Source organism: Leucopleurus acutus, assembly GCF_964270905.1.
Source record: "Leucopleurus acutus genome assembly, chromosome: 17".
In the NCBI taxonomy this organism is placed as follows: domain Eukaryota; kingdom Metazoa; phylum Chordata; class Mammalia; order Artiodactyla; family Delphinidae; genus Leucopleurus; species Leucopleurus acutus.
The window spans coordinates 14,820,384-14,843,594 of NC_139159.1; the positions used below are offsets into that span (position 1 = coordinate 14,820,384).

The following is a 23,211-nucleotide window of genomic DNA, read 5'->3' on the forward strand; positions in this document are numbered from 1 at the left end:
AACACTACAATTTATTTAGAGAAAGGAGGGAAGCGCATGAAATGTTAAAAGGCATACACACTAATACCTTTTCAATACAAGAAAAGCACAAGCCAGTGATTAACCGCCAAATGAACAGAGATACTGCAGTTTACAAAAGCAAAAACGTGAACATTTTGGACAGGGATATATTTAAGCAAGATATTCAAGGATGAGTAAAATTTGGACATCAAGGGGGCAGGAGAGCAAGGGCATTCATGTACAAAAATATGGTAGGAAAAGTCCATAAATAAGGTTAACGAGTGGAATATTTGGGAGAGCAGAGAAAAAGCAAATGTGGAGAGCCTTCAATATCAAGCTAGGAAACTGGATTTTATCCTCAGTGATGGGGAATCTGAGGAGCCCCTGAAAGTTCCAGCAAAGGATGATACATTCAAAGTGGTGTATTAAGAACATTAGTCTAGCGTGGATGGACCTAGAGAGTGTCCTACAGAGTGAAGTAGGTCAGAAAGAGAAAAACAAATATCGTATATTAACACATATAGGCAGAATCTAGAAAAATGGCACAGATGACCTTAATTGCCAAGCAGAAATAGTGACACAGACGCAGAGAACAAATTATGGATATCAAGGGGGAAGGGGTGGTGGTGGAAGGAATTGGGAGTTTGGGATTGACATGTATATACTATTGATACTATATATAAAATAGACAACTGATAGGAACATACTGTAGAGCACAGGGAACTCTATTTAATGTACTGTGGTGTCCTAAATGGAGGGAATATACGTATATGTGATTCATCTGGCTGGGCAGTAGAAGTTAACACAACATTGTAAAGCAACTATACTCCAGTAAAAATTAATTTAAAAAAAAAAGAACATTAGTCTAGTGTCACTATATAGGGATTGAAAGAAACCTGCAGGCAAGAAAACCCAATAGTCCAGGCATGAAGTGGTAGGGATTTGAACAAAGCTGGGCAATGGACAGTAGTGTGAGAGGGATTTAGGAGAAAGAGAATTTATAAGACTTGGAAAGAGAATTTATAAGACTTGGAAAGTTATAAGAAACAAAGAGATTCACTGGTTTCCACAACATATGGCCAAGAGATGGAAAGAATCATTAACAAAATTAAAAAATCAAGGTGGAAAGCTGCTTTCAGAGCAGATAAAACCCAACAGAAATATTGAACAGATCACCAGATGGTGAGGCAAAAACAGCAATCATAGGATTTAGTGTGGATACTGGCATATATTCCTTTGGAAAATAATCACGGTAAATACTCTATTTTTAAATAGCTTCTTTTTCTGATTATAAGGCAACTCAAGTTCAGAACAAACACACTTGATACCCAAAACAAGAACCCCCAAAATAAAAATCAATCAGAATCCTGCTACCCAGAGATGACTACTCTAACACTGTGTCTATCCTTTCAGTATTTTTTTAATGTCAATAATGATAACAAGAGGGAAAGAGAAGAGGCGGAGAGGGGAAAAAAGTGGCTAAGATTTATTGACTGTCAAAGCACTAGCCAAACTCTTGACATACATTAAAGAACTTATTCTTCACAACAGCCCTATAAGAAACTATTATTATCCCTTTATGCAGATGGAGAAACTGGAGCCCGGAGCATTTAAGGAAACGGCTCAAAGTAACACAGAGTCGGGCTCCGAACCCAGGTAACCCAGCCCGACCAGGGATCTTAACCACCACGTATACTGCCTCTTGCACGATGTGCTTATATAACGTATATCAGTTTGAACACATGATAACAGAACCTATGCTCGTTCATTCATTCTTTAACCAAGTGTGTAAACTTTGCTGTTCATAGGAACAGCAGAATTCCTTAGGCAAACTCCATTGGGGGTGAGGGGGGCTGCCAACTGACATCTTCTCTTAAAATAATTCTGTTCCCAATAGCTGGTCTTCCTTCAGTCTCTTGAGATTTCCCCAGTTCACTGAATCCAATAGTCAGGATAGGCTATGTGATGTTGCTGTAACAAGCATCCCAAAACATCTTAGGGTTTATAACCACAAAAGTTTATTCCTTGCACACAATTCATGATCTAACAAGGGTCATCAGGGAGATCTGCTCCATGACTTCTTATTCCAGAACCCAAGTTGATGGCACCATAAAGTTGCCACTCTGGTGACAGAGGAAAAGAAGGCTCTGCAGGGTCTTGCTCTGGCCTGGAAGTAGCACCTGTCACTACACACAACTCATTGGCCAGAACTTGTCACAGGACCTCAACATACCACAGGGGTCCAGGAAGTACGCTCTGCCCATGGGCCCAGAATGGGGAAGGACACCTCTGACTTCACATTACCACACATAATTCACATCCCGAGTCCCTGGAGCTCTCAGGTTCAACCCGCACCTTGACAAAGATCGTATTGCCAATACAGACAAAAACAGTCAAATATAGATTGAATTAGCAGAGCTGTAAAGGTGACTTTATGGCATCAGCTTAAATTAATAGAGTCTTTAAGGAACATTTGGGTTCATTCCACAGATGAAGAAAATGAAGCCCAGAGAACACCAGTCCAAAGTAACCCCAGCTAGTAACAGATTAAAATCTGAGAGTTTTTTTTTTTTTTTTTTTTTTTGAGAGTTTTATTTTTTATGATTCCCTCAATAATCCCTCACAAAGCACGCAAGAAAAAGGCACGTTTTACCTGTTGGGAGATTTACCATTTGTATTCCAATCAAATATGAATTTCATTAAAATTAAAATCCGTGTTAAAATATTTTTCAGGAAAGTACATTACCATAGATCTTAGTCTTTTTATATACATTTCTTATTTTCCTTACCAACGTTTTATGATGTAGAGTTGTACATTCTCCGACAGATTTTATTTTAGTTACTAATCTGGCAAGTGTATTCATTTGCAAGCAAAAAAGAATCTAAATGGTGGTATTTGATGAATATATGTATATGTGTCTCCCAATATTTTTATTTTGCCTTACTTAGCTGAGACAAACTCAGAAGTGGGGAAAAAAAAAAAAAAAACGAGATGAAACCAAGAGCCATTCCCCCAAAATGACTTCAGGGTCATTAGAAAACAGATAGTGCAGCCCCCTCATTTTATTTTATTTCTAAATATTTATTTGTTTATTTGTTTGTTTGTGCTGGGTCTTAGTTGCAGCTCGCCAGCCCCTTAGTTGTGGCACACAAACTCTTAGTTGCGGCATGCATGTGGGATCTAGTTCCCTGACTAGGGATTGAACCCAGGTCCCCTGCATTGGGAGTGCGGAGTCTTAACCACTGCACCACCAGGGAAGTCCCAGCCCCCTCATTTTAAGAGAGGAAACTAAGACCCACAGAATTTGGGTGATGTGCCCAGGCCCCCCACTAACAATGTGCTAGGGTCAAGTCTCACATCCAGGGTTCCCCTCCAAGCTCCTTTCCAGCACCCCATGTTGCCCCAAGCTTCATGATTTTGGACAAGTTATTTCATTTCTCTGGTCCTTGGTTTCCTTAGCTGGAAAATGAGGGAGACAGATTCACTAGAACAAGATTTCCCAAATGGGTTTCAAAGAAGACCAGCCTCTGAGATGACTGTGGAGTTAAAAGTTTTCTTGGTCATCCAAGTTTGAGAGAGACTAGATGCCTCAGTCCTCTCCTGGAGATTTCTAATGGATATCAGCAGAGTGAAGGCTTTAAGAAATTCTTCAATAAAGAAAAACGTTGGGCTTCCCTGGTGGCGCAGTGCTTGAGAGTCTGCCTGCCGATGCAGGGGACGTGGGTTCGTGTCCCGGTCCGGGAAGATCCCACATGCCGCGGAGCAGCTGAGCCTGCGCGTCCGGAGCCTGTGCTCTGCAAGTATTTTGTGAGTTTATTTTCCTGTTGTTCCCAGGATTTGTGGAAGCCTTTTACGAGCTGCAGCCTCTTTCAGTATGCCCAAAAAAACAAAGGAAGTGGGTTGTCTGTTCCATAGTTATCAGCACATCAAACAGCAGGCCACCCAGCCCACCCCTATACCTTGGGATGAGTGTGGAAATGATGCAGAAACGAAAGTGAGACATCCCTGGGGGAAGGTAAGCAGACACATCAGAGTCCTACTGGTAAGTTACTCACCCCACCTGAAGGTCCTCCTACCAGAGAAACCTTGAAGTTTGTGAGTTCTCCTTCATTAAAGGAGAGGGTTAGCCCTGACAGTCACACAGGGCTTTATAAAGATAAATCCACTTAGAGACCATGTGTTAACTCCTCACCAAAGAATGACCGTCATTATTCAGGCTGGGTGGTCCTAAAGGCAGCAATTACTGGGCACAAAAGATGACTTGAGTTCCTACTCCCAGACTACTAAGCATCGCTGCTCAGGACAAGCTGTGTCCTAAAAGATTATTTGTCATTTGTCACACCAAATGAGCCCCTAAACTCCTGGACTGCAAGCAACCAATCTTTTAAAAATATAGCTTGGACCACTGGGGGATTTCTGAAATAAACAAATTTTTGAAAAAGCCTCTCATGGGTAAATCCCAGTGGCAGCTCTATGTTCTCAAATAAACTGCTACTGGCTTTCCTGAAAATCCCCAGAGACAGAAAAAAAGAGGAAGGAGCTCCTGGTTCCTTTTCCCCAAGACTCAAATTGAGCTTTGCTAGACCTCAGGATCCCAGCATAAAAGCTAGTACTAGTTCCATATTTAAAACCACTCAATTATACCCCCCCCCCCCACACACACACATATATATATATTTATATATGTTATCTTAAAACTAGGCAGAGGGGGAAAGTACAGTGAATTTTGCTGGGAGGGAATCTCAACCTTTACTTTCATGGAATTCCCAGTATCTTTCCCATAGGTATAAAGTTACAAAAAGCATTCAGATTTCCAAAACAACCCACAACAATCTACTCAACATACTACATTATGCATCAGAATTCCAATACATGCACAGAAGCAGACCTCCCTCCCCAATAGCATTCAGAGGTTCCCCCCAAATAACACACGTGCTGGGAAATGGGCACCAGCTCCGAAACAGTGTTGGGGAGGTCCATGGCCCAATATCACAGAAGTTTCAGAAATGAAGATTGAGGTAAGAAGCTACATATGGCAGATGGCCAGCAAGATACAAGAAGACCAAGCCACAGTCATTCCTTTGAAAGGCAATCAGTTCTGTCTAGAGTTTCTCCGGGAGAATAGTTTCCAACCCTGACAGACCAACAGGATCATCTGGGAAATTTTTAAAAGGAACAGATTCTAGGGTCTGACCAGAGTTCTATTAAATCAGACCCTGAGGGAATACCCTGGTGGTCACTGCTGGGGCATAGGTTCAATCCCTGGTCAGGGAACTAAGATCCCACAAGCCTTGTGGCGAGTAAAAAAAAAAAATTAGACCCTGAGAGATGGGTCTAGGAATCTGCATTGTTAAGGATGCTTCTCTGATAATAACGATGTTCAGACATGTTTAAGAATCCTATTCTGGGGTTTTGATACTAGAATGATGGACTGATGTCACATTTTACATGTCAGTTTTCAAATATCCTTTAAGCCTTAGTTTCCTCTTACGGATTTTGATTTCTATTTAAGTACCTCCTCAGCAAATGCAATGCCCTGTGGTTTCCTCTATTTTTAGCACTTACCATGATTGTTAATTACTTTTTGGTTACTTGTTTATTGTTTGTCTTCTCCCCTAGACTAAGCCCTGTGAAAGCAGTGCTGTTCCAGCATCTAGCACAAAGTAGGCGACTATAAAACTTTGCTGAATGAGAGGACACGATATTCACTTATTTCATTTCATCTTATTGCCCAGTGTGTAATGTCCATGGAGTAGAGTTATCTCTTTAGAAACCCTCCTACACTGTTGATGGGAATGTAGCCACTATGGGGAGTGTTCCTTAAAAAACTAAAAATATCAATAGAATTACCATGTGATCCAGCAATCCCACTCCTGGGCATATATCCAGAAAAGATGAAAACTCTAAGTTGAAAAGGTACATGCACCCCAGTGTTCACAGCGGCACTATTTGTAATAGCCAAGACATGGAAGCAACCTAAATATCCACCAGCAGATGAATGGATCAAGAAGATGTAATATTCTTATGTAATATATATATAATGGGATATTACTCAGCCATACAAAAGAATGAAATAATGTCATCTGCAGCAACGTGGATGGACCTAAAGATTATCATACTAAGTGAAGTGAGTCAGACAGAGACAAATATCGTACAATATAACTTACATGTGGAATCTAAAAAAATGATACAAATGAACTTACTTACTAAAACAGAAATAGACTCACAGACATAGGAAACAAACATGGTTACCAAAGGGGAAACAAACATGGTTACCAAAGGGGAAATTTGGTAAACAAACATGGTTACCAAATTCCCAAAGGGGAATTTGGGATTAACAGATACACACTATGATATATAAAACAGATAAACAGCAAGGACCTACTGTATAGTGCAGGGAACTATATTCAATATCTTGTAATAACCTATAGTGGAAAAGAATCTGCAAAACAATATATACCTACAGATATATCTATGTGAAACGGAATCACCTTGCTGAACACCTGAAACACTGTAAAACAACTATACTTGAATTTTTTTAAAAAAAAAAGAATTATCTCTAGATCTGTTGAGAATTATCACTTTCTTATTCCCAAGTCAATGGGATGGACCAGAGCAGCTGGGTGGCCCAAGATCACATGGTGGTTACGTGGCAGGACCAAGTCTCGCACAAAAACTCAGGTTCCACTTTCACTCCCTTTCCACGCTCCCACGCTGCCTCCCTCAGTGAATATTACAACTGGATTCCAAATTATTAATATCAAACTTGCGAAGAGATGGCCCCTGGGTCTCAAAGTCTCATGTTTCTTGGCATGACAGGCAATTGTGCAACTCAGAAGCATAAGCCACTGGGGACTTATGTAGAAACCCTGAACTCCCTCTATTCATTTAACAGAGAAACAATATACATGATGTAAGGTGGGAAAAAGAAAGTTCACTCGAAAACTCTGGCATTATAAATTCTAGCTCTCGTAAAAAGAAAAATGCATGTTATAAGAGGAAGATTATTTAGCTACCAAAAAAAAAATCCTCACAAAACTGTTAGTAAAAGAACCCTTTGCGGGAAAGAAAGAAAAGCACATTTAATGGAAACTTGAATACGGAGGGGAGATTAATGAATAAAATATCATGAGTTCTAAACTAAATAATTTATAGGAAACCAAAAGGAATATCTAGGAAGAAGAAATTCTGGAAATTAAATGGATAAAAATACAATAATAATGTCGAAATGACTAAACTGGTCATTTAAAATCTGATTTGAACAATAATGAATTTAGAAACCCATCCATTTTGGACTAGTAATACTTTGTTAACACAGACTTTGACCTATTTGTCCTATACCTGGAGAAGTGACATTTAATCCCAACAGCAGGTTTAGACTGTATGGAGTCATAAGGGAAATCAGTTACTGAGCCTGTTAACACAATGGCAATTTAAAAAAAAAAAAGTGAATTTTTCAAATTATATTTACACAAAGTATTTCAGCAAACATCTCTCATAAGAGAAGAATACAAAGAGAGAGCAAATCATAGCAAATTAGGTAATAAAATCAGCGATAAAATATCTGGCCCTTTTAGAAAGAGAACAGTGCATTATGGAACACAGTAATGGTATCTGACTCACACCGTAACTTATATTCACCAACCTCGTTAACATTGGTCTATGCCTACCCAGTGAGTTCACCACCTACAGACATGAGATAACCCTTCCCAAGGGTTATAGCCTTGTACAGTGGAACACCCGTTTGTGGCTTAAATGTCGGAATTCCACACCAGGATAAGGGAGTTCAGTGCCCCAGACCCCAGTGGAGGTTTTGAGAGCTGGAGTAGGCACTTTGTACACAGTGGAACGGGCCAAGCCGCAGTAGACAGCCAAGAGAGCGAAAGCTCAGCATCCTGGTGGAGTCATGATGAAGATCCAAGGAAATGGTCCACTGAAATCCACAGGGGCCAAGCAGAGTGAAAGAAACAAGGGGCCAGGCAATGGGCATAAATGGAGGCACCCGGGCAAAGCGGGCTGGTTGACAATTCAGGGTAGGAAGTGGAGCCTGCAGAGATTTTCTGAGACACTTGTCAGGTGTTATTGTAGCCAAAAGCCTTCAAAGTGGATAGAGAAGGAACTGATGCCAGTTCCTAAAGACAGAAGAAACCCAAATAATAACAAATACTGATAACGTGACCCTTATCTGCGTGAGTCACATGGCTTGTTGATGTGAATCCAAACTTTACTCCGGACATCACCCCTTTCCAACTTTTTAGGTAAAATCTTTTGTAAGTGTAATTAAATACAGAAAAATCAATTCATTAGGCCTTTGCTTCCTTTCTTTGTGCAAGCAAACTCTGAATGTGGCGCCCCAGGCAATAAACTCACTAGGGCGAGAGAGAAGGAAGAGGTTTTGATAATAATCTATAAACTATCGTTTGATCATGAAAAAAGACAGAGTAGAAGAAATGCAAACATTCCTACTCTAGCAACAGCAAGGTAAGGTCATATTTCTGGGAGACAGTATAAAGCAACTCCTGTGTTTTTTCTTCTACACCTCCAAGTCTAATACACACACACACACACACACACACACACACACACACACTTTCACGTGCCCATAGACTGCCCTCCATGAGAGGAGGTGAGCAAACAGGCCCATTTCTGTACTTCCCGGGCATTATCTCTCTGCACTTTTACACAATCCATCCCACCTTCCCGTCTATAATAAACCACGTGAGCCGAGACATGAGGAAGGGTCCTGAGGAAGCCAAGACCCAGGAGGGTCACTGGGTAGTGGCAGTAGGCCCACTCCAGGAACCACAAAAGGCTCTGGAGTTACCAGAACTTGCTGGCTGGAGACCTGATCAGAGATTTTAAAGTCTAGAATAGGACAGAAAAAAGCACAAAGACAGCCCATGAGCATGTGTGTTTCGGGCTCCCTCCCTGTGCTCCTTAGCAATTACACTTGATTATAGCCAACAGCTCACATCATAATTATCTGAAGCCCATAGCAAGAGCATCTCGTCTGGAAGCTATTAATAACCTGAAAGCTTTGTCTTCTTTCTCCCTGTGGTCACTCTTTACATCGTAGGGGAGATGACCCTCCAGACCCAGTGAAGCACAGAGTCCAGGCATCACTATGGGGTTTGGGAGAGGAGATGCACGCCCCGAGGAGAGGCGCCGCCTAGCCAAGAACAACCCTGATGTCACGGAACTACATACCTCTTCCCACCAGCTCAGGGCCAGCCTAACACACGGTGACCTGAGCAGGAGGAGTGAGTGCAGGCAACCAGTTCAGAAAAGCCACAAGAGAAGCTGTGCCCTGCCAGTGACGACGAAAACGAACACCACTCTCTTCCCAAACAGGATGAAATTTGTTTTTAATAATGACAGCCCACTTGGAGTGTTTAACCATGTGCCAGGCCAGGTCCTGTTTTAACTGCATCACACGCATTAACTCACAACTAGCTCACAATGATCCAAGTGTTAAGAGAGGTGGGATGGAGCAGAGAGAGGCCACAGAACCTGCCCCAGGTTACACCCTGGCAGAGCTGGGATTCGAATCCAGGCAGCCTGGCGCCAGCGGCCACACTCTTAACCACAAGACTGAACTGCCTTGAATATGCTAACTTCCGGATCTACGCCACAGTAGGCCCAGAAGAAATCAGAAAGTAGAGTCCAGGAAGACCCTTCGAGATGCTCTAATTCAATTCCATCCAAATTTGAAAACTGAAACCCAGAGGTGTCAAGTGACTTACTAGAGGTCACACAGCTCACAGATCATCTTCAATCGTCCAGAACAGATGGTGCTAAACAAATAGTCAAACTAGACTGTAAGTTCCTTGAGGCCCACGAGTCCCTTTTTAGGGTTATTTTTAGAAATACAGTAGATAGTGACTCTCCTCTTCCAGTGTTCCAATCCCCAATTAAGCTTTTTTGTTTTGTTTTGTTTTGTTTTGTTTTGTTAGCGGTACGCAGGCCTCTCACTGTTGTGGCCTCTCCCGCTGCAGAGCACAGGCTCTGGACGCGCAGGCTCAGCGGCCATGGCTCACAGTCCTAGCCGCTCCGTGGCATGTGGGATCTTCCCAGACCAGGGCACGAACCCGTGTCCCCTGCATTGGCAGGCGGACTCTCAACCACTGTGCCACCAGGGAATCCCCCCAATTAAGCTTTTAAAAAAATTTTAAAAAGTCATCATAGATTAGATTAGAAGTCTTCTGGTGTGGTCAAACTGGATTATTTTGCAGAAAAAGAAACTGAGGTCCTGAAAGGTTATGTAACTTAGTCAAAATTATATCAGTAATTACAGATGAATTTGTGTCAAATTACAAATTGGTCCCTATATGTGGTTTACCATTTCTACAAGACTGGATGACCTGGAAGGTTTAAGTCCTAAATTAGTCATTCCCAAAGTGGTATGAGATGTCATATAAGTGAATAAATAAGTGTCCAGTAAGAACCCATGTGAGGGTCCCCCGGCCTCTCCCTAACAACAATGGCTCTAGGACCTAAAATGAAAGAAAGAATGTATAAAGGAGAACACTGCACACCCAAAAAACTGAATCCAGCAACTGGAAGGTAGCACATCCATCTCTCTTCCGGTCTTGCATTTAGCTATCACTGCCTTCCATCAATCCTAATTAAAGAAATGAAAACTAATTTCTTTTGAAAGTTTCACAAGGATGAAATAACTAGAGACATCTTAAATACCAGCAAAACTAAATTTCAGAATTATTATTCCGAGATATATTTTTTAGTCAAGTCTTTCTCGTAGGAAACTTTTGAGATTTATCTCAGGAAGATTTTTGCATCTTGTTAAAGGTTGCTGCTGCCCTCCACCTAAAGGAAAGCCATGAAAATGCAGTTCAAATCAGGAAAGGTTTACCTTCCAGCTGAAATTAAACACCAGGGACATAAGCATATTTCTAGACAAAATACCAGCAAATATATTTCACCCAATAATATAAAGACACTTTGCAAACCAGGATTGTTGGTCCATCTTTATACATTGATCAGAAGCTGATTTACAACCAGAATGCTAGGCCTAGAATTCACTACACAATCTTGTTCACTTAAATTTCTCCCCTCTTCTCACTAAAAAAAAAAAGCATCTTTTTTTTTTACTGAAATATAGTTGATTTACAATGTTGTACCAATCTCTGATGTACAGCAGTGACTCAGTTATACACACATAGACATTCTTTTTAAAAAAAGCCTCTTAAAACTTCTATGTCCTTCATAAGAACTCAAGGCCAAAAACTTAGGAAAACGCCTAATAAGACCAAAACCTATCATCATCGTAATTATTATTATTATTGAAGTATTATAGCTAAGAACTCTCAGATGCTAGAAACTCAGGAACTGCACAACTCAGTTTCAGACACTTGCAAATTATGTAATTTCATCCTTCTGAAAATATTAATTACATGACTATGGTTTTTACTTTTAAGCAAGAGTAACCTGCACCTGCCTTTCTAGGTTATATTAGGTAACAGGGGTTAGCATTTTTGCAGGGTGACAGTTTCAAAAGCCATCATAACTCCCAGGACGGGAAGAAGAGTCTGAATGTACCGTCAGGTAATACACAGCTGCCTGGAAAAGGAGTAAAAGGAATGTCTGACTCCCTGGGGACAACTGTCACATGGCGACATCACTCAAGCCACCAGGGTGTGGAGGAAGTGCCAAGAGACTCAATTCCGATGGCTCAAGGAGAACAGAACAGGCTACGACTCCTCTCCAGACCTGAGTCCCAAGTTCCAGAACAAGATCATATCCAGCCAGGATGAACAAGGCACAGAACTAAAGAACTGAAGGGATGACAGGAATCTAAGAAACCGCTAACCTTGCCGCCTCCTCTCCTTCACACGTAACAAAATTAAGAAACTGAGCCAGAGTCACAACAGAAATTTATAAACGTTTTCCTCCCCCCCCTCCCCTCCCCCTCCCCCTCCCCTCCCCCTAATGTCAACAGAGCTCAGGCCTTGAACACTGACCTTGAGTGCTGGTTTTGCCACCTTTCAGATGAACTTGAGCACATTACTTAACCTTGATTTTCTCATCTATAAAATGTGAAAAATGAAAGTAGCTGCTGATTTTCAACCAGGAAGCCAAGACTACACAATGGGAAAAGGATAGCCTCTTCAGCAAATGATTTGGGAAACTGGATATCCACATGCAGAAGAGTGAAGTTGGACCCTTACCTTACACGGTACACAAAAATTAACCCAAATTGCATTAAAGACCTAAACGTCAGGCCTAAAACTACCGAGATGAAAACATAGGGGAAAAACTTCAAGACACTGGATTCGGCAATGATTTCTTGGATATGACACTGAAAGCAGACAACAAAATAAAAAATAGACAAATGAGACTACACCAAACTTAAAAACTTCTGCACGTTAAAAGAAACAATCAACAGAGTGAGAAGGCAGTCTACAGAATGGGAGAAAAATAATTGCAAATCATATATCTGATGAGTCTGATATCCAGAATAAATGAAGACTTTCTACAGGCCAACAATAACAAAAAGTAATCTGATTAAAAAATGGCACTGGGGCTTCCCTGGTGGCACAGTGGTTGAGAGTCCGCCTACCGATGCAGGGGACATGGGTTCGTGCCCCGGTCCGGGAAGATCCCACATGCTGCGGAGCGGCTGGGCCCGTGAGCCATGGCCGCTGAGCCTGCGCGTCCGGAGCCTGTGCTCTGCAACGGGAGAGGCCACAACAGTGAGAGGCCCGCATACCACCAAAAAAAAAAAAAAAACAAAGGCACTGGACTTAAATAGACATTTCTCCAAAGATATACAAATGGCCAAAAAGCACACGCAAAGATGTTCAACATCACTAATCATTAGGGAAATGCAGATCAAGACTACAATGAGGTATCAACTCACACCCATCAGGATGGCCACTATCAAAAGAACAGAAAATAACAAGTGTTGGTGAGGATGCAGAGAAGTTCAAACCCTTATACACTATTGGTGGGAATGTAAAATGGTGTAGCCACTATGGAAAACAGTAGGGATGTGCCTCAAGAAATGAAAAATAGAGCCACCAGATGATCCAGCAATCCTATTTCTGGGTATATATCCAGAAGTATTTAAATCAGGATCTCAGAGAGATATCTGCACACCCACGTTCATAGCAGCATTATTCACAATAGCCAAGAAGTGGAAGCAGCCCAAGTGTCCATCCACAGATGAATGGATTTTAAAATATGGTATAAACATACTGTGTAATATTATGCAGGAACTCTGTCACATGCTTCAGCACAGATGAACCTCAAGGACATTATGCTGAGTGAACTAAGCCAGTCACAAAGGGACAAATACTGTGTAATTCCACTCATGTAAGTATCTAAAGTAGTCAAAACCACAGAAACAGAAAGTAGAAAGGTGGTTGCCAAGGGCTGAGGAGAGGGGAAATTAGTGTTTAGTGGGTATAAAGTTTCAGTGCTGTAAGATGAAAAACAAATTAGAGATCTAGTGCACAACAGTGGGAATACACTGAACACTACTAAACTGTACAGTTAAAATGGTTGAGAGTAATTTTAATGTTATGTGTTTTTTACCACAATAAAAAAAGGGGGAAAAAATGTACCTGTCACATAAGAGTTGTTCTGAGGATAAAATAAGATGATAAAGCATTCAGCACAATGCCTGCCATACATTAAACATTCAAAAATATTTGCTGTTAAAAATAGCCCTTGTTGGGCTTGCCTGGTGGTGCAGTGGTTGAGAGTCCGCCTGCCGATGCAGGGGACACGGGTTCGTGCCCCGGTCCGGGAGGATCCCACATGCCGCGGAGCAGCTGGGCCCGTGAGCCATGGCCGCTGAGCCTGTGCGTCCGGAGCCTGTGCTCCGCAACGGGAGAGGCCACAACAGTGAGAGGCCCGCGTACCGCAAAAAAAAAAAAAAAAAAAAAAATAGCCCTTGTTAGACCCCATGTATGAAACCATACCAAAGGCTTTTTCTTTTGATTTAATTAAGCTCTCATTTATTTTTAAGAGAAATTCTAGGTCTTAAATGCCTTATTAAATCTACCCTACGTCTCCTCTTGAGGTCCAATTATTTAGCTGGTGAGTTCTGCTTTAAAATGCTGATTAATTGCTTTATAGTTTGCCAGAATTCCTCATCTTGATGTTTTCTTTTACCATCGCCACTGAAACAGAGCTCAGATAAAGGGGGAAATGACATACCACTCCCCTTAGTACATACATGTCACGCACACATACACACATCATTCCTCTTCAAGGGTTACAATAGTCTCAACTCCAAAAATATGTCTAGAAAATCTCTATGGTTAAAAACTTTTAGGGAATTCCCTGGCGGTCCAGTGGTTACAACTCCACGCTTTCACTGCCAAGAGCCTGGGTTCCATCTCTGTCTGGGGAACTAAGATCCCACAAGCCGCGTGGTGTAGCCAGAAAAAAAAAGACTTTTAAGCTGATGGGAAGTGAAGTCACAGTAAAAACCATGAAACCCTTCATATCTTTACACCCACTAAAAATAATCTACCATGGCACACTACAGTATCTCCCATCATCTACTAAGAAAATAATATCGTATAGATACTATGCTGTCTACTGGGTAATATGTAGCAATGAGTAATGAACTGTTTATCTCTATTTCCTATCTCTTGTTTGCTAGAAGGCTTTCCTATTTACAAAGACAGGTTCTTCCTGGGTCTTCTCCATCCAAGTGTTCAATGCTTTCTAATTCTGTGACCTAGAGGTTTCTACTTCCAGTCCCAAGATATAAGAAACACAAAATAGGGCATTCCCTGGTGATCCAGTGGTTAGGGCTCTGCGCTTCCACTACAGGGGGCACAGGTTCGATCCCTGGTCTGGGAACTAAGATCATGCATGCCGCAGGGCACTGCCAAAAAAAGAAACACAAAATAACATAGTAACTTGAATGCTTAAGATGAAAAAAGTTGAAAGCATCACTAGTGACAGTTTTTTGTAGGGTAATTCCTTGTTGTGGGATCTGTCCTGTGCAATGTACGATGTTTAGCAGAAACATAGGCCAAGATATCACTAAATGCCACGAGGTCCCCTTCGAATTTTGACAATCAAAGTTGACTCCAGGCATTAACAAGTGTGTCCACTGCGAGTGGAGGGAATTACCTCTAGTTGAAAACCACCATTTTAGAATGACCCGTAACCTATGCTGTTTACCACTGGGAGCTGAGGTTCAGAACATACAGAGCCTGGATACTGAGAATGGTCTTGGACGAGGAGGACCACCCAGGAGATAGGGTGGAATCCCTGTCTCTTTTCTCTAGATCAGGGAGACGGAAAACACAGGGTGAGAGCACCAGCTCCGGCAGAAGTACCCAACACAGCAGAACACATTGTCACGGACACACGGTCTCTATTTCCGAATATTTCCCCCAAAAGACACAAGAGAACCATCCAAACACCCAGGTATGTTTCTTCACCTTCACTTCTCTCTGAAGCCTTCATTCCTAGAATGCCTACTCTAACATCCATTTTGCCTCCATTTTTCTTTTCCAAAATCTCTATTCCTTCTTTTTAAAATGATGCCCAAGGGCTTCCCTAGTGGTGCAGTGGTTAAGAATCCACCTGCCAATGCAGGGGACACCGGTTCGAGCCCTGGTCCGAGAAGATCCCACATGCCGTGGAGCAGCTAAGACCGTGCGCCACAACTACTGAGCCTGTGCTCTAGAGCCCACGAGCCACAACTACTGAGCCCACGTGCCACAATTACTGAAGCCCGTGTGCCTAGAGCCTGTGCTCCGCAACAAGAGAAGCCACCGCAATGAGACGCCCGCGCACCACAATGAAGAGTAGCCCCCGCTCACCACAACTAGAGAAAGCCTACGCGCAGCAACAGACCCAATGCAACCGAAAATAAATAAATAAATAAATTTATTTAAAAAAAAAAAAAAGCAGAGCCAAGTGTGTGGGTTTGTTTGCTTTCCCCCACCAAAGGGCCTTATAAGGTGAGCTCGGAGCTCACCTGGGTTTGCAGAGGTCACAGATTTACCTCTAACGTGTAGAGTTCCACCAACAGAGAGAAACCCATCAGCCCAGAGCCTCCAGGGTGGTGAGAACAAAAAGAAAGTGGTGCTTCCTTTGGTTAATAGCAAAATGAACATCTTTTGTCCCAAGCCACTCTCTCGGTGGACTCAACAGCGATCACGATGGAATTCAGAAAAGTTGCCACAGCTTATGATACACCCAAAACTGACATCTTGCTTTTACAAATGCAGTAAATGACGGAAGCATTCTTCCTGATGAGATAGAAGCTCAATCAGCAGCTGGTTTTGCCAACAGTGGATGCAACCCCAAGCCCAGAGGGAACCTCTCCACCGATCAGAAAAGTCAAAGGTCTATGGTCTTTAGACCCTTGTTGCTCAAAACATGACCCTTTGACCAGCAGCTCTGGCCTCACCTGGGAGCACATTAGAAATGCAGGATCCTAGGCCCCGCCCCAGACTTCCAGAAGCAGAATCGGCATTTTGAAAAGACACCCTGGTGATTCACACACACACCTTAAAGCTTCAGAAGGACCGAACCACATAGATAACAGAATCCATAGCAATGTTAAAGATGTATCATAACATAACAGCTCACCTGTTATTTGCAAGTGAGCTGAAAACATCACTGTCCGTCCACTGCCTTTTCCTCAGTGATGCAGGAAGCCCTTCTGCTTTTCAGCTAGAATCTGAAGTTGGTTTATCTGTCAGCATCTTAGACTGACTAGTTTGTCTTAGAGGCCAAAGGTGACCAACCAGGGAGCTGATATAAATTCAGGACTTGTCAAGGGTACAGAAGATGTACTCATTGGGACACAGATGAACTGTCCCAGGTATATGTGAAACTCACCAACACCCTAGCAAGGAGCGGCCGAGCCACCAACACCCAGCTCTCCTCACTCTGCCCTGCATCCATCCCAATAATTCCTCCACACGCCCTGGATCATTGCCTCAAATCCCTTAACGGTCACTCTCCCTGGTATTAGTTTCCAGCGGAGATTTTTTTTTTTATTTATTCATGATTTGTACAGAACCTACTTCCCAAAAGGGACTGTATGTGGCTTACAAAGATGAATACCTTGTAAACAAGATGAGCAAAATTAAAGCAGAATAAATACCCAGTTAGCAGTCTCAGAAGAGAGTGTATATTCACACGATCTTTCCTCTCTTGGCCCACCTCACGCCCCCATCACTGCTCCTCCCCGGGAAAGCAGGAGGGGGTTAACGTGACAGATGAATCTGAAAATAAACTGGGATGCTCAGTTCATTTCCTCCTCTTTGCCTCTTGGAGGTGAGTGTGCACACGGGGCGTAAAAATTCTCCCCTGCTCCTTTTCAGCACAAGTCTTGCACACACACCCCTCGACCACAGGTCACGTGGGGAGACCCAGGGCTGCCACCCTGTTGAGGTCCAGCATTGCCGGCGGCTGGATGGGTAAGTCTATTTAATAGTGCGATTATGGGGCTTCCCTGATGGCACAGTGGTTAAGACTCCGCCTGCCAATGCAGGGGACACAGGTTCAAGACCAGGTCTGGGAGGATCCCACATGCCACGGAACAACTGGGCCCGTGCGCCACAACTACTGAGCCTGCACGTCTGGAGCCCATGCTCCGCAACAAGAGAGGCCACGATAGTGAGAGGCCCGCGCACCGCGATGAAGAGTGGCCCCCGCTTGCCACAACTAGAGAAAGCCCTCGCACAGAAACGAAGACCCAGAACAGCAAAAATAAATTAATTAATTAATAAACTCCTACCCCCAACATCTTCTAAAAAAAAAAAAATTGTCCTGTACAATGTCTAAGGAGTGATTTCCCATACAAAGTTTTAATTTCCTACATAATGCTTCTTTCCTTTTTCCCAATTGTAAAGAGATACGTTTAAAGGTTTTGGTGCTCAGATGGAGTAGACTATCTTCCACTCTTCACTCTGCCCACTCTCCAGGATGAGTCTGAATTCGCTTCTAACACAGCAAAGTGCTGCTGCTTCCAGTTGGCCCAGTGCTTACCCACATGTAATCCCATTTGCTCCTCAAAATATTACCGTGCGGGAAACAAATGTAACAATCCCCAGGTGGAGACAGAGGCTGGGAGAAGTTAAGGGATTTGTCTACGATCAGATCTGTCTCCTGACCAGTCACTGGTAGAGCCAGGCGAAAATACAGATCGGCCTCGTCCGTGCTCTTTCTAAGGCACTGTCCCGACTCCGACCCTTCTCTGGGGTGTGAAGTGACAGGGGACACACCAGGGAGGTGGGGTGGCTGTCCCCACACCACTTGGCCAACGGCTGGCCCATTGCCAATCCTCACCTATCCTGAAAATCACCCAATCAGAGTTGTGGCTTTCTATTCTAGAAAAGCGTCCTTTTTCTTCCTTTTCCCACCTGGTTAGCCATTCTCTCTTGCTTCCCTGTTTGGTTCATGAATATCTTGCCCTGCAAAAGGTCACACTTTCTCTCTCTCCTTGAGATACAATTACAAACCATGGTGCACTTGCTAACCTTACTTCTTCATAACTACAAAGCTTTCTCTATGCTCCGGGTCAACGCTGAGCCTCTCTCCTTGCAGAAGGAGTTAGGGCATTGAATGGGTGCAAAGACCGCTGGATCTCATCTACGACCACATCTCTTCTACGCTGAAAGCTGCCAGAATGTTAACACCGGAACTTTCAAAAGATTAAGGTATACATTTACATTCCATTTCAATGGTTTCTACTTTAATTCAGATATTTGTTCCTGCCTGCAATTATTAATCTGCTACCTGCTTTTTTTCCCCCTTCTTCTTCTGTGGTTGTCATCAGTTAGAAAGACTGACCAAAAACTTAAGAAAAGGGTGGGGAGTGGACAAGGTAATATAGAAGAACAGTTTTGCAGAAAATAACAAAGATATATAACCCGTTACTTATTAGGAAAAATCCCATGTGGTAACGGGTTAACACTGCTCATGTTCTAAGAATATAGTAGTCTCCCTGATTGGAATTTGTACGGAGGTAACCTGTAAAAGCTGCTTTAAAAGGTCTAAAGAATGGTCTCGTTTTGATCATGTTTTGATGACTTTAGGCCAGTTCTGCATCCTTCTGCACCATATTCAGAACTCTACTGAACGTGGCCCATCTTTTGGTTTCAGTTGACTTTCAGATCCTCTTGCCAAAAAGCATGCGGCGTGGAGGGAAGTTCAGGGTCTCTGGGGTCAGACAGGCGTGGGTTTGACGCCCATACGCAAGCCACTTAAACTCTCTGAGCCTTTGTTTCCTCATTCATAAAACAGGGAAAACAATTCCCATCTCATAAGGCCATTAAGAACATTAAATCAAAGAATACAGGTAAGATTCCCGGTACTCAAAACCACCAGAGGTTTTACTGAGAGCCATGTAATAAACAGAGCCATGTAACAAGCAGAATTCTCATGAGTTTCCCAAAGAATGTGTCCTAAGGCATTCATCAAAATGTTTTCCAGAAGAGCCAATTATTAGTCAATATCTAAAGAAAGAGAGGAGGAGGCGGTAGGTGGAGGGGGGGGCGGGAGCAAATCCCATCTGTAGAACTTTCTTCCCCTTTCACATGTCACTTCGCTTGTTACCTTAAACTGGAAATATTTCTTCATTACATTGAAGGCACCTCAGTTGCTGGGATTGGGTCTCATTTTCGGTCTTCCCATAAGGAGGACAGTGCTCAGCACAGAATACATACTTGCTCTTTTCATTCTTGATGGGCAACCACTACCAGAAAAGTTAAATCTCAGGGCTCTTACTAGTGGATGTTCTCTCTTTGCGTGGGGCTCTGCCTGTGTTTTTCATGAAGCAGATTTGTGTCAGTGGTACCTAGAAGCGGGATGGAAGGGAGACCTGAGTTTTCAAAGTAAATGGAGGAAAAGATCAGTAAGAATAAAGAAAACAATTGGGATATTTACAGGGTCAAGGTGTCACTCTAAAGATTGCTGATTATTTTCAAAGAGAGAAATGTGTGTTTGCAATGGAAAGACCTGGCAATCACCCACGCAACTAAGTGATTAAACTCATCAACACTAATGAATGGCCAGATGGATCGAATCGAAAACACCGAGTGTCACCTGTGAAGTAGCCTGGCCGAAAACGCTTCGTCTGAATCGAATTACACCTTTGAACTCCCGGTTTACAAGAAATATAGGGAATGGAGGAACAAGGTAAGTGACACCACGAGGAAATAATCAGATTAATCTAGAATGTGGAACATTCCACAAATCAACTAGCCTTGTCACTTCAAAAAGTCTATGTGGTAGAGAAAGAAAAAAGTTGAGGCACTGTTCTAGTTTAGCAAATGCTAAGAAGGCAAACAGCCAAATGCAATGTATAAATGAATCTCAACTGTCTCCTGGTTTGAAAATGTATGTAGCAGACTTCCCTGGTTGGCACAGTGGTTAAGAATCCGCCTGCCAATGCAGGGGACACAGGGTAGATCCCTGGTCCGGGAAGATCCCACATGCAGCGGAGCAACTAAGCCCGTGCGCCACAACTACAGAGCCTGTGCTCTAGAGCCCGCGAGCCACAACTACTGAGCCCATGTGCCACAACTACTGAAGCCCACGCACCTAGAGCCCATGCTCAGCAACAAGAGAAGTCACTGCAATGAGAAGCCCGTGCACCACAACGAAGAGTAGCCCCTGCTTACCGCAACTAGAGAAAGCCCGCGTATAGCAACGAAGACCCAACGCAGCCAATAAATTAATTAATTAATTAATTAAAATTACTTAAAAAAAATAAATATCAGTAATAAATTTTTTTAAAAAAGAAAATGTATATAGCTAAAAAAGACTGAGTGGACAATTAAGGAAATTTGAATATGGACTGGAATTTGATGACCATATGGAATGGTTATTAGCTTTCTTAGGACGTTTAAGCTCCTGAGTTATGTAAAAGAATGTCCTTATTTTCAGAAGATATGTGCTGAAGCCTAAAGGTGTCTACAATTACTTTCAAAGGGCTTAACCTCCCATCCCAAAATATATATATTTCTATACACACACACAAACTGATAAAGTAAATATGATAAAGTGAACAATTATTGAGTCTAGGTGGCAGATATACTGACGTTCATTGAACTATTGTTTCAGCTTTCCTGGATGTTTGAAAATTTGTCACAACAAATGTTAGAAAACATGGAGGCAAAGTAACAAGGAAGCTATTCCTCCCTGCCTGAATAGAAATTTCTTTCTCTTACATTTAATAATAAAAACAAATTATAAAACTCTTGTCCTGATGCATTTGGGCCAGTTACTGGGGACTATAAATGGCTCAGACACCCTCTGTAACCGATTCTGGGGACAGCAGTCATACTGAGCAAAAGCATAGCCCTCTTCATTGAGTATCACTTTCACTGCCCTTTCACTGTCCAAGAGTACTGCTTTTCAGAAAATAGTAATGATGTTTCCCCCAATATCCTGTAACTGAGGGTCTTCAAACCAACAACAAAAATCGTTTTGGATAAACTTTACAACCTGTGATGTTGCTTCTGTATAAAGATAACCTAGTCATTCGATATCATTCAAGTTTTTTTTAAATAGCGACGCAGATGATACGTAATGAATACAGATATGAAGTCAATAAAGTGTGTTTCATGTAGTCTGGGTTCTCCACTAACTCTGCTCTTGGGGGCAGGAATGAGAAGCAGCTGTGGATGAAAGTAGTAAATAACCTTATTCCACACACAGCAGTTACTTCTATTCCTTCCTGACCCTTCTAGAAGGACAGCTTTGAGAAGATAAGCTTGATAAATTCGAGCTTTTCCAAAGATAGGCAGCAACAGAGAGAAGCACCACCCCACAGTTAAAAGTTTGTATTACTTGGGAAAAGACAAGTGTGAGCCTGAAAATTAGTTCAAAGAACGCTCAACTATTTGATTCTTTCCCAAACAGAAAACACACCACACTAAGGCCAAAAAAAAAAAAAGAAAAAGAAGATAAACTGAAGCTTAATGCATATATATGATATAATGCCATATATTATACACAATATACAACATCCAGTAAAATGTGAAAGTGCTTCCTTTTGATTTTTGAGTACAAGCTTATCTGAGAGGAAAGTCTTACCTAGGTACAAGGATGCATTTTCTTTCTTGACATTGTCGTCTAAGTAGGTTGGTCCCAGGGTATAAATAGGTGTGGAGCCCATTCCAATGAGAATCTGCGCGCAAACGAATAAAGCCACATAGACCCAGTGACTGTTTCCTCCCGAGTCCTTGAGGCAGGTGGGAGGCTCCGTCGTGGCCGAGGAGTTGCCATTCTGACACAGGCCGTAGTTGGCCGCCGAGGCGTTCAGCTCTTGGATCTGGTAGGGGGGCGAGATGAAGTGAGGTAAAGCGAAAAGGGCGGCCCCCAGGGCAATGAGGAGTCCCCCCACGGCCAGCCACAGGGGCCGCCGCCCCCGGCCGCCGAAGTAGCTGACGAACACTACCACCACCAGGCTCCCGATGTCAAAGCAGCTGACCAGCAGCCCTGACTCGGAACTCTTCAGACTGTAGCGCCTTTCGATGGTGGTGATGACACTGCTCAGGTACCCGGAGACCATTAACGCCTGGATGAAGGTCAGAAAGCACATGCAAACCAGGAAACAACGGGAATCGGTGAGGACCACATAGAAGCACCTTCTGCCCTGGAGCATGGCCAAAGTGGAGGACACCGATATGGGTTTGCCGATTTCCACCCTGTGGTGACTTTCCACCAGCCCTGCCATCTCCGCCGACGTAGACGGGGCGGAGGGGCTGGGGGCCCGCGGGCCAGGGCCTGGCTTCAACTCCTGATGGCCAGAGGCAGGCTTGGAGTCTTCTCCGGCAGGATTCAGGTCTGGCCTGCAGGAGGCGCTGTTCAGGGCGGGTAAACTCTTGGACCTAAAGGTCTCGGGTTCGCACTTCTCTTGGACCGCTCCTACTCTGGCGCTGGCCTCCAGCTGCTCTCCCGCCTGGGGCTGCAGCCCAGTGCCTCCTTCCATGGCTCTTAGAATTCAGATTCGATAGCCGGTCGCACTCAAGGACTCCGGCCCTTTTCATCCACCGGCAGGAGGGGCCGAAGCCGGGCCCAGGCAGTCGTGCCCACCAGGGACCGGGGCTGGGGATGCGGAGCCGCGCAGTAGGGCATCCTCACCAGCAGGGAGGTGCCCAGAGCATCCTGACCGCAGACGCGGCCCCGAGGCTCCTCAGCCGCGTGCCCCGGAGGGCAGGGGTCCGCGCGGTCCTGCGATGAGCCCTTAGGGTCCACCT

The 23,211-nt window shown here is 43.3% G+C and overlaps 1 protein-coding gene across 1 annotated transcript in view; it reads right to left on the reverse strand.

Annotated features, from left to right (window-relative positions):
• SLCO5A1 (solute carrier organic anion transporter family member 5A1) overlaps positions 1 to 22,943 on the reverse strand; it is a gene marked incomplete at both ends in the record, with an annotated part of 119,121 nt that extends 96,178 nt beyond the window's left edge. The window contains one exon of the mRNA XM_082858367.1: positions 22,046 to 22,943. Coding sequence (XP_082714493.1) covers positions 22,046 to 22,943 — 898 coding nt within the window. The remainder of the gene's footprint in view (positions 1 to 22,045) is intronic.
• Between the last annotated feature and the right edge of the window lie 268 nt (positions 22,944 to 23,211).